General features: G+C 52.1%; 1 protein-coding gene across 1 annotated transcript in view; it reads left to right on the plus strand.

Moving 5' to 3' along the window:
- LOC116942076 (uncharacterized) overlaps positions 1–10,238 on the plus strand; it is a 63,776-nt gene extending 53,538 nt beyond the window's left edge. Inside the window, exons 7-8 of the mRNA XM_076066890.1 lie at positions 529–669; positions 1,188–10,238. Of these exons, the coding sequence (XP_075923005.1) occupies positions 529–669; positions 1,188–1,343 (297 nt within the window). The 3' untranslated portion in view covers positions 1,344–10,238. The remainder of the gene's footprint in view (positions 1–528; positions 670–1,187) is intronic.
- The last annotated feature ends 2,414 nt before the right edge of the window (positions 10,239–12,652 follow it).

Raw genomic sequence — 12,652 nt, forward strand, 5'->3', positions numbered from 1 at the left:
AGGGGGGGACACACGGGGTAACACAGGGACACACGGAGCCACACGGGGACACACGCCCTTCCTTCTGCCCGCACGGCCTCGGAACGTCGGACAGGCATTCTCTCGTGCAGACACAGAGCGCCTGCTTCTGGCGACTGCTGCTGTGTCCCACTGCTGTTGCTACTGGCTGCTACTGCCTTTGCTCTTCCTGCTGCAGTTCGCTACTGCTGCTACTGTTGCTGTTACTGCTGTTGCTGTACCCGCGTGAAGAAGCCGCCCAGGGCTCCTCTGAGCAAAACATTCCACTCCTGCTCCCATGAGCATCCAGGGATCAAGTCGTGCATACAGCCCCTGCGCAGCCAGTGATGGGAAATTCCACATTCCTATTGCAGACGCCGAGTCTCAAGCCTCGATAAAACGAGTGTCCCATGTGTCTATGTCCGGTGTCTCATTGTCCCTGTGTCTTCCTACGTCTCTCCGCGTGTCTCCATGTGCCCCTCATCTCCCCGTGCGTCCCCGCGTCTCCCCGTCTCTCCCCGCGCGCCCCAGGTGGACGCGGATTTCTTCCGCCGCGTGCGCTCCTCGTACTATGTGGTGAGCGGCAACGACGCGGCGAGTGGTGAGCCCAGCCGCGCCGTGCTCGACGCCATGCTCGACGCCAAGGCGCAGTGGGGCGGCAACAACATGCAGGTGAGCTCTCACCCTCACCCGGTGAGCTCGCACGCTCACCCACGCCCGGTGAGCTCGCACGCTCACCCGGTGAGCTCGCACGCTCACCCGGTGAGCTCGCACGCTCACCCTCGCCCGGTGAGCTCTCACCCTCACCCGGTGAGCTCGCACGCTCACCCTCGCCCGGTGAGCTCGTGCGCTCACCCGGTGAGCTCTCACCCTCACCCGGTGAGCTCGCACGCTCACCCACGCCCGGTGAGCTCTCACCCTCACCCGGTGAGCTCTCACCCTCACCCGGTGAGCTCGCACGCTCACCCTCGCCCGGTGAGCTCGCACGCTCACCCACGCCCGGTGAGCTCTCACCCTCACCCGGTGAGCTCGCAAGATGATGCTAACATCACTCCACCGCTGAGAACATCACTCACCATCCACGTCGCTCGATAGCGCCATCATCACTCAATCCGTCAAAGCGGTCCCGCATCGGCCCCCCTCGCCCCCTTCACCCCCGCCCCCCTCCCCCCCTCCCCCCCCACGCGCAGGTGACGGTGATCCCGACGCACGACACGGAGGTGGTGCGCGAGTGGTACCACGACTCGCACCAGCGCCAGCAGGAGCTCAACGTGCTGGTGCTGGCGAGCAGCAGCACGGTGGTGATGCAGAACGAGTCGTTCCCCGCGTGCAAGATCGAGTTCTGAGCGCGCGCGGCACGCCGCTCCACGCCTCGCGACCACCACCACGACCACGACGACGACACCGCAACCCGCCACAGTTACAGCCACCGCCGTCACCACGACAACCACCAACACTGCCACCACCGCCGCCACCACCGCCGCCACCACCACCGCGACCGCAGACAATGGATATCGCCACGGCCATGCGCCGTCAACCACTACAGCCGCCAACACTGCAACCACCGCCACCGCCACCATGGCCACCTCCACTTCCGCGACCAACGGATACTGCTACAGCGAACACATCACCAACACCACCACCACTGCCACCACCACCGCCACCACCGCCACCACCACCACCACCAAGCCGTGTACTCGCCGGTTCACCAGAGCACTTTGTACCAATACCGGACATCCTTGCTGATGAGAAGCTCCGTCCATCGCAAAGGGGATTGACCATTGTTTAACATTTTAAATCGGAATACGAGCAGGGCAATGAATCTCGCCGAGTATTTCGTGCAGCAAGTTAGCGACTAGTCAGTTTTGCCGCGGTCCACAGCCAGACCGGGTGTATACTGGAGGCGGTGTGCCAGGCGACCCAAATATGACTCCCCAGGCCTGCCGGCCCCGGTCAAGCCAAGTCGTTACGACTTTCACGCGCCTGATGATGAGTGAACACGTTCAGTGTGAATCTTGATTTGAAGCTTTCGTGACTGCAGGAATCCATACTCTTTGGTTCTTTCGGTAAAGTCACGTGGTAGGTAGAACCGAAGAGTAAGTTCAGTGTGACGACGTAGAGAATGCAGATTCAAAAGTGAATATTGAAACAGTACATGTGTGTGTGTACGTGTGTGGTTCAAGCACCGCACTACGAATCCGGCGACCCAAGTTTGATTCCCGCTCACGGCCGATACGAGTGACGATTATCTGAACCGGTCCTGGGTCTCACCTAGGTCGACTCAGCCTCAAATGAGTACCTGGTACGATCAATAAACATGGCCACTGGGGAGACGAAGGCGGTCGGGCGTGGCACTGGCCACACCCCCCCCCTCCCCCTCGAATGGTGTTTATGGCCCATTAATAGGTGCTCGCTAACAGCACTTGCCCCAACAGTCCGTTTATGGCCCATTAATAGGTGCTCGCTAACAGCACTTGCCCCAACAGTCCGTTCAAGGCCAAACGGGGGATATTTGTAATGGTTGTAGTATGCGCAGCATCAGGCGCGTGCGGCGTGTAACGACCTCGCGTGTATTTGAACGCGTTAGATCGGTGAACGTGAAGGAGGTGAGAGACGGGAAGAGAGTCGCTGAGCATGGACTGGAGTCTGACCCTACCTGGACCCATAGCCGATTTGACCTGACCCCACCCGATCTAACATGACCCGACCTGACCTGACCCCACCCGACCTAACATGACCCGACCTGACATGACCCCACCCTACCTAACATGACCCGACCTGACCTGACATAACCCCACGCGACATAACATGACCCGACCTGACCCCACCCGACCTAACATGACCCGATCTGACCTGACATGACCCCACCCGACCTAACATGTCCCGATCTGACCCGACCCGATCTGACATAACTTTTACATGACCGACCGGACGTGACCTGAACTGACATGACCTGACCTGACCCAATCTGACCCGACCCGAACCCTGGCGCTATGAATGTACTGTGTGCATTCAACCTACCCCCTCCCTTCCTTCCCAGCGAATAAACACGGCGAGAGTTGGGCCCATTGCGAGCCCATCGCTGCACGCCCAATCGGCGTCAGCGGTTTCACTGATTAGTGATGACGACGACGGTGATGATGGCGACGATGGTTACGGTGATTGCCTTATTAGTCTTCGACCGTGTGGAGGCGAGGCGTGAATGTACGATTTGCTGTCCATGCACTTGGTCTTCTGGATGAGCCAATGAAGCTGCTCGGGGTGGGTGGTGGGGGCGCGTGAGAATCCACGGCTCATCTCTTTATGTTTACCTGTCGCTTACGATCCACACGCGAACGCCTGCGCAACGTATACCTTGCCTGCCTGCCTGCTAGAGCGCTTGTGTCAGTGTGTGCACACGAGTGTATGGGGGGGGGGGGGGGGAGCGCTGGCGTAGCGGTTAGCGAGTCGCGCTACGCGGCCACGCCAGTGACGGTGATCTGAACTGGTCCTGGGTCTGCCCTAGGTCGACTCAACCATGGCATGCCGTGCAGTCAACGTCGCCACTGGCCATCGTGTGCCACAGTGCCGACCTTCATTAGGTGCTCGCTAACAGCACTTGCCCCAAAAGTCTGTTCGGTCTGTTAAGGCCACGAGGGAGATCTTTTGTCAGTGTTGCGGGGAGCGGTGGCAAAGTGGTTAGCGCACTTGCGTTGCGAACCCAGCGTATTCCCCGAGTTGGATTTCCCGCTCACGGTCGATAATAACAGCGGTGGCGAATATCTGAACCTGTCCTACCGGGCATCCCCTTCTCGGTCGATTCAGCCGTAACACCGAGTGCCCGGTGCTGTTGTGGAGTAAACATGAGCGCTGGGGAGACAAAGGCGGCCAGGCAGGCGTGTGGAGTTTATTTGGCCACCAAAGCCCACCACTTCCCGCCTGGAGTGGCGTTCCGGGGCAAGTGGGTAAAACAACAAAAACTTGTCTCAACAGTTTGTGAATGCCACCCGGGGGATCTTTGTCTTTGTGTCTCTCTCAGTGTCAGCATGCTGCACATGCCTGGAATGCAAAGCTAGCAATGACGACTCACGTCGATTACTCTGCGATTACTTATTTAACGTACCGACTCAATCGGAGGGTACGGCAAGCGGCAGGCTTCTCGCGTCGGGTATGAAAGGAGATTGCACTTTATGTACGTGTAGCGTGTTGGGCTTCTTTCGCACCGTACGTAGCCAAACCCGTGGTGAATCGGAGGTGCGGGGGAAGGACGACACGACACGAAACCTCGGAGCACCTCGTGCGGAGTGACGCGTGTATGATTGGCGTCGGGTGCAGGCCGAGAGAGGCTCGTGTGCGCCTCGGGTTCATTGTAATCCGTGAAGTGTTGCACACTTACGGGAACTGCGCATTCGCCTAATCGGTTACGTGTGTTGGAATTCATTGATTCATTCCGATCCTGCTTGCTGATGATGCGCAGGGTGATTGCTGCTGCTGCTAATAATCATGATTTAATGATTTGATGATGACGATTATGGTATAAGCACGCATGATGATGATGATTATGAAGATGGTGATTAAGTAGATGATTGTGAGTGATGCAAATGATGATTATGGAGACGCTGCAAATGCTGATGGTGACGGTGACGATGTAAATGATAGCTATTATACCGCAGGTGATAATGCAGCAGCAGATGATGATGGTGATGTTGATTATGATAATGGTATAGCACAGATGATGGTTATGTTATAGATGAAGGTGAGAATGATGCATACGATGATGATGCCGATGAGGCTGCTGATTATATAGCAGCTGATGCCGATGAGGCTGCTGTTTATGTAGTAGCCGATGCCGATGATAGTGATGTGATGTCCAGGGTGCAGTTAATGACGCAACAGCAGTAGATTAGGATGATGATAAATTAACCGATGATGATGATGATAGAGCACAGCCAACCTTGATGTTGCTGCTCCTGTTGCTGATAATCATGACGCCACCGTAGGTGAGTCTGTTCATGCTTCCGTTGCTTTGAGCGCTGTTGAGACGTCATGACTCCCAACGTTGAGGAGCCTTACAAAGCTCCACCCCGGGTTTTGTCAGTCTCACGGTCACGCATGGCCCATGCAGGTGGACTCGCGAATGAATAATTGGAACAAACACAGAGACAACGTGCGTTGACGTGCCGGCGATGATGCTGAACCAGTGCTGGGATTCACCAGACCGGTTCTCTGCTGGAGACAGCTCCGATGACAGCCGCTGCCACAGTAGCCCAGTTCTAAGTTGTAGTATCGCTCCGTGTGCCCCACGTCCTTACTCAAAGACGTCGGCGATCGTGGCTTTCCCCTCCATTCAGCTCTGGCCGCGATATCCACTCAATAAATTTGCAATGGGATACGACCCGACCGACTCCCAGCTGCACTTCACTCTCCGCACTGGCTGTGCAATTTAATTTGCTGTCTTCTCGGGCTTCGTGTGGCGCCTCTAATATCCCCGGTCAAAACCGCATTCATATTCAGTCTCTTAAATCTTGACTTAAAGTTTTTGTGACTGCAGAAATTCATATTCTTTGTTATTCTTTTTGGTTCTACGTGACTTTACCGAAAGACCCAAAGAATATGAATTTAGTCTTTTGTGCTCTCGCCACAAGTCAAAGGAATTCAACTTTTCTTTTCTCTAATTATACGTGTTAAATTGACAATATTTGTAGCTGCTATCCGTAACCCATTTATGTTATGGCTCTTTATGTGAGATTATGGGTCTCTGTGTTAGCCAATTGGTCTCTCGCACTTGCTGATCAAGATGGCGAAGCCGCTTGCCATCACAATGGTTCCATCCACCTGCTCGCGTTATCACCCGCGAGACTGGAACAAAAAACCCGAGATGGGGATCTGGTTCTCCTCAACGTGGAGCAAATCAGGAGCCGCGACTTAAAGGGTCGTGGGGAGACGTCGAGGTTAGTGGTCCGACTTTGTCGATGGGCCGAGAACTGGAGTTGTTCTATTGATTCAGTCATTGAGGCTCACGCGGCGACGTGTGGCAGGGCTCTCGATCATCATGATGCTCCGTGTCGTCGAGGAGTCCAATTTGCCTGAGATATTATTAGCACAAACGCGTGTCTCTGCGTCTCTCTTGCCTTGTGCCCTGCAAAAATACAGACTGTGAGGTTGTGGCCGCCGCTTAACCAAATGCCGCTGCTCTGTCCCGTTCATTACGCTCCGGGTAGCGGTCAAACGGAAGTGGCCCACCTGGTGGGGTTCAGTTGAACGGCTGTGTGTGGGCGAGTGCAGTGGAGTTGGCGATTGGGACGCGTGAGCTTCTCGCCTTATTTTCAGCCTCGCCGATTCGTCTTGAACTTTCAGGACGAATTCGATGATTAGCCACGTCAGGTGCGGAGAATCGAGTTTGAGTCTCTCCCCCCCTCCCGGTTCTCCCGTTTACTTGCCGCTGGATAGAGACCCACACTGTGTCCTCCTTTGTGCGGCAAAAGAACCCTCCCCCCTCGCCCCCACATAGGCTGAGATTTAAACTTCGATTGTCAATGTTATCTAGTTTTACGTTCAAGTAACTGCAGTTAATTAAAGGCTTTCAATGAATTTAGTCTCTTTACTAGGCGAACGCTTAATGACCGAGGTTAGGAGGGGGCTTCATCCCCTCAACCCCCCAGAGGGGCGTGGTGGAGGGAAGGGGGGGTTACATTGGGGCAACTGGTGTCACGTGACTCACGCGCCGTGCCGTCATTTTGTTGTGTCAGTGCTTGACGTGGACGCCCAAGATGGCGGCACCTCTGCCTTTAATCCACGTGTTTCGCATGGTCTCGCGAGGCATTATTAGTGCCCGTCATCCACTAATGCCGCGCGGACATCGATACATCGACCAATCAATGTTGATCCTCGTGATCACGCTACAAGTTTCGAGTCGTGTGCGTGAGAATTGAGTACGACCTGCACAGACGAATAGGCCGTGAACCCAGTAAACGTGGCGACGTTTGGGGCCAACGTCACGTGTTGAGCCAACGCTGGCACAACGTTGGCCCAACGTTTCGTGTTTACCGGGCTGTTCGAGTTCTGCTCTCGGTGCGAACGACAACAGTGGCTCTATGCACGAAACAGAACAAAACGAGGAATGGAACAATGCGATGAACGGATCAAAACTAGGCAAACACATCGCCTACCCCGATGAGTTACGATTAAAACGAATCGTGGGTTCAGTGGATGGTTACATGTGTGTAAGAATAAAATATACACAATATTAACAGTAACAATTATGCGGATAATTGAGGCATGACGGGACAGTAGCTGTTACAAACAGTATTGGCAAGCCCCATGTTGATGCCGAGCCTGATGATCATGCTCGCGTGGAACTCCGCCTCGTGCCTCGGCTATCCGCCAGAAACTTTTCGCCTGACCGAACTGCTCGCATGGCCCTTGTGTCTTCTGTGATGATGAAGTGCTTGCCCATGCTGATGCTGCTACTACTACTGATGATGATGATGATGAAATCTACCAAATGTCCTGATAGGGGCGGGAGTGGGCCCCGGAAGTGTCAGAAAGTCGACCCATGTCACCCGTGAAGGTTTCGTGAAAATCGGGGATTTTGTCCCCCGGTTCAAAATGTTTCTGGCCTCATGCTCAACTCCTCATATGAGTATGAGCTGGGCTGCGCGAGTAGCGGACGGGTATACCTGAGCAGTGTGCGGGCCTATCTCATAAAGAGCGAGTGAGATGCTGCTTCCTGCGTGCGTGGTGATAGTGAGCTAGTAGGCATGGTTATGTAAGAGTGGATGTGGCTGATGAAGGTAGGGACTGCCAGATGACCATGTGACCTGATTGAGCCTCCCAAAAAATATATAGTAGCTTTACTGATGATGATGAAGCCGATGACTTGCAATGAATTGCGCGATGATATCGGGTGTGTTTAGGACACAAGGAATAACAGGAAGTATTGAACCACTGTTCATAAAAAAGGCTAAAAGCATGGAACATGGCCACTATGCATTGGCTTCGAGCTGATTATGATTCATCATCAATCCAGTATAGCATTGCTACCTTGTGAAATGACCACGCGTTAAAACGCCGATGTCAAAAACTCGGTTTTGCCTTGAATAGGAATCGTCAGTGGGGTGTAGCACTGCGAGCCTATATACGACAATTGCGTCAATATCGGTTTCACCTTATTTGGGAGTGATCGGTCCAGCGTAGCCCTGCTACTCTGTGAACAACTGAGCTACCACCGATTTCGCCTTGACTTGGGGCTCATCAGCGCTCCATAGTTCCGCTGCCGATGCACGCGACACGTTCATTAACACAGAATTCTTCGCCTTCTCTGGAGATCATCAGCATAAAGATGACGCCGCCGCCACCAGACAATGCTGCCGCGTACCCTTTGCCCCCCTCCCCGAGTGATGACGTCACCACTCGATTAATTAACCAATCAATTGCCTTGTGAAGTGAATCATTATTAACATGTCCTGTAGCCAGTTGTGGCGGAATTATGGGAAATCAGAGAGGAGGTGGGGGTGTTTATTTATTTGGGGGGAGGGGGGGTGTGCAAAGAGGGGCGGGGGGTGTGCAGTAAACTTGCCCACTTTAAAATCCGACGGTAGTGCCATGTAGCCTTGCAAGCTATGAATATGTGCAACCCCGACCCTCCAATTTAATGGGAAGTGGGGGGGGGGCCTTACCCCGCCCCCTGTATCCTCTATGACCCCCCACCCCCCGTTGATCTCCTCTCATTCTGCCTCTACATGCCTGCAGCATAATCGTGACTTAAGCGCTCGACTTGCATGCGTTCGCAGGCTGATGCAACTGTTCCTGCTGCTGCTACTGCTGCTGCTACTGGGAGCGGCGTCTTTGTCAAGTGCTGTTAGGGGTTGTTAGGGTTTGGGCAGATATCCCCAACTTCCAGTCCACCCACCCTACCTGTTCGAGTTAACAGATTTGTCTCCAGTAAAAACTAAAACAAATAAAATGAAGCCGTTACACACTTCACGAGCCCGATGATTGCTAACCAGCCCATATGTGCGTGGTTGCACGGTCATTTCAAACGGTCCGCGTTCCCCCACGTTACGACAGAGAGGGCGTCGATTTTCAAATCAGCATTATGACACCAAATGATGTGATGGTGATGCTGCAGCAGCCCCATTGGAAGTGGTGTACAAGCACAATTGACAATAACAACTCAACACATTCGTCAATAACTGAGGCCTTAAAGTAATATATAGACACGTGAAGTTTCTGCGCGGTGGCCCTTCTTCATAGCTCATCAAATTCGCTGATGAGAAGACGATGTGTCCTTCGAGTATCTGTATGGAAGGAGACATGCATGCTGTCTGCTTACCTGCGTTACTTGTATCGTCCACTACGACGGTCGATTACGTCAATTCAAATTTAAGATAAACTCCACACATCTTTCAGGAACAACAATCCTGAAGAACAATATATGATACCTGTCAACCCATACGGTGTACCCGTGTTATTGTACAGGGAAATTGAGTAGAGAAAGAATGGGTCGATTCGTTTGTGTTTCTCCCGTGTGGTGGAACTTTGTAGGATGACCGTTGATATTTATAAGGGCACGAAATGACCAATAATGTCTGAATTGGTCTGTAATAAGGTAAGTACTCAAAAGAGGGTGACAGGTATGACATATACATGTATAATATATGTAATAAACGACGTTTCAAGCAACAGCCCTTCACAGCAGAACATTCGGCTACGTACGGTGCGTAATAAGGTCAACATACATACATACATGCGAGTGATAACATCTGCAAACTGTGCTGTACAGTACACCACAGACACCATGATGGGACCGCTGCATGATATCATTGCAAGTGTGTGTCACGTGGGAGGCGTTTAGCGAGCATCGGGCTCGTACTGTGCGCATTGACCTAATTTGCATTTTTCAACGGCCACCAATCGGGGAGTCGTGGTGTAGTGGTACACCAATCGGACTCGAGTTTGGGGAGAGACCCTGGACTGGGCGGTGGTTGGGAGGTTTAGGATGTGGGAAGAGCTCCCGACTGAGCGGTTGCCGGTCTGGTGGTGTGGTTGTGGATGACGGATAGCGCACTGCAGCAGCCGCTCTGATTTAACCCCAACTGCGTGTGTGTGCCGCATTCTTAACGAAACGCGTGATTTGTGTGGTTCAAAGCGTTAACTCCGTCCGTGTTTCCGCCGCGCTTTACGGGAACTTGTAGGTGCAGTACAATGCCATAACAAGCGAACAAATACGTAGGTAAAGAATAAATGTACATGCATTGAGACGAGAGAGGGAGAGGCTCGTTTTCTGTTGTCGTTGTTCCCGTCTTCCTCCCTGTCGTTGTGGAAACACGAAAGGTGAAAGGCAGACAAGAGGAGATGTCGCTGCATTTCGGTCATTTTTGGGGAAGAGCACACAGGACAACCAGAGCCTAACCCTAACCACACTAGACCAGCCAAAGCCTAAGCCTAAACACAATAGCCAACCAAAGCCTACCCTTAATCACACGAGCCAAGCAGAGCCTAACTCTAACCAAACTCGACAATCAGATCCTACCCTAACCACAATAGCTTACCAAACCCTAACCACACTAGCCAGCCAGACACTAACCCTAATCACACTAGCCACTTTAGCCTTAACCACACTAATAACCAGACCCTAGCCTCAACCATACTTCCCAACGAGACCCTAAGCCTAAACACACTAGCTCACAAGACCCTAACCACACTATCCAACCAAACCCTAACCACTCTCGCCAACCAGACCTTAATCTTAATCACACGAGACAACGACACCAGCCAACCAGAAGATAATGCTAACCACACTAACCAACCAGAGCCTAACCCCTACCATACTAGACAATCAGACCCTACCCTAACCGCACTAGCCAATCAGGCCATAGCCTTAACCACACTATATCCTAGCCCTAACCACACTACCTAACCAGACCCTAACCACTCTAGCCACCCAGAACCTAACCCTAACCACACTAGTCAGCCAGACACGAAACATAACAACACTAGACAACCAGACTCTAACTCTAACCACACTAGACCAAGCCGAGCCTAACCCTAAACACACTAGCCAACCAGAGCCTAACTGTAACCACACAAGACAATCAGAGCCTAAACCTAACCACACTAACCAACCAGACCCTAACCACATTTTCCAATCGGGCCCTCTCATTTTCCACACTAGCTAATTAGACCCTAGCCGTAACCACACCAGCCAACCATAACCTTAGCACTAACCAGACAAGCCACCCAAACTTTAGCCATATGCACACTAGCCAAGCAGAGGCTAACCATACCCATACGATCCAAACACATACGAACCTGAACCACACTAGCCACTTTAATTATAACCACACTAAAATATAACCAGACCCTAGCCTCAATCACACTAGCCAACGAGACGCTAACCACACGATTCAACCAGAGTCTAACCTTAATTACACTAGCCAACCAAACCGTATCCCTAACCACACTATCCAACCAGATCCTAGCCTAGACACACGAGACAACCAGACTCTAACCATCATCACACTAACCAACCAGACCCTAGCTCGAACCACACTAGCCAAACAAATACTAACCATGACCACACGAACCAACCAGACCATAACCATAAACACAGAAGCTAACCAGAGCCTACTCCAAATCACACTAGCTAATCAGAGCCTAACTCTAACCACCCTAGACAATCAGAGACTAACCATAACCACACCAGCCATCCAGAGCCTAACCCTAATCAAATTAAACAACCAGAGCCTAATCCCAACCACACGAGACAATAAGACCCAACACTATCCACACTAGCCACCCAGAGCCGAATCATAACCACACAATCCAACCTGACCCGAGCCCTAACCACACTAGACAATCAGACACTACCCTAACAACGCTAGCCAACCAGACCCTAACCACACTAACCAACCAGAGCCTAACCCCTACCACACTCGCCAATCATATCGGATCCCTAACCACACTAGCCACCCAGAGCCTAACCATAACCACACTATCCAACCAAAACCTAGCCCTAACCACAATAGACAACCAGACCCTACCCTAACAACACTAGAGCAACCAGACCATAGCCCTAACCACACTATCCAACCAGACCATAGCCCTAACCACACTATCCAACCAGATCCTAGCCTAACCACACTATCCAACCAGATCATAGCCTAACCACACGAGCCAACCAGACCATAACCCTAACCACACTAGACCAACCAGAGCCTACTCTAAATCACACTAGACCAACCAGAGCCTAACTCTAACCACCAGAGACAATGAGACACTAACCATAACCACACCAGCCATCCAGAGCCTAACCCTAATCACATTCAACAACCAGAGCCTAATCCCAACCACACAAGACAATCAAATTCTAGATGTGAAGCTTTCGTGACTGCAAGGATTCATTCTCTTTGTTTTTTTTTCGGTAAAGTCACGTAGGTAAAAAAATCAATAAAATAAAATAAATGAAAACAACTAAATTAAATCACGACGTTTCGGGCGCAACACAAGCGTCCGTCATCAGGTGGGAACAAACACAGCGAAGACAGTTGCTGATCTCAGTTGCTGATCTCAGTTGCTGATCTCAGCAACTCAGTTGCTGATCTCAGCAACTGAGATCAGTTGCTGAGATCAGCAACTGATCTCAGCAACTGAGATCAGCAACCTGATGACGGAC

This window comes from Petromyzon marinus, chromosome 13 (genome assembly GCF_048934315.1).
Source record: "Petromyzon marinus isolate PM22_M1 ecotype Great Lakes invasive population chromosome 13, UKy_Petmar_22M1.pri1.0, whole genome shotgun sequence".
In the NCBI taxonomy this organism is placed as follows: domain Eukaryota; kingdom Metazoa; phylum Chordata; class Hyperoartia; order Petromyzontiformes; family Petromyzontidae; genus Petromyzon; species Petromyzon marinus.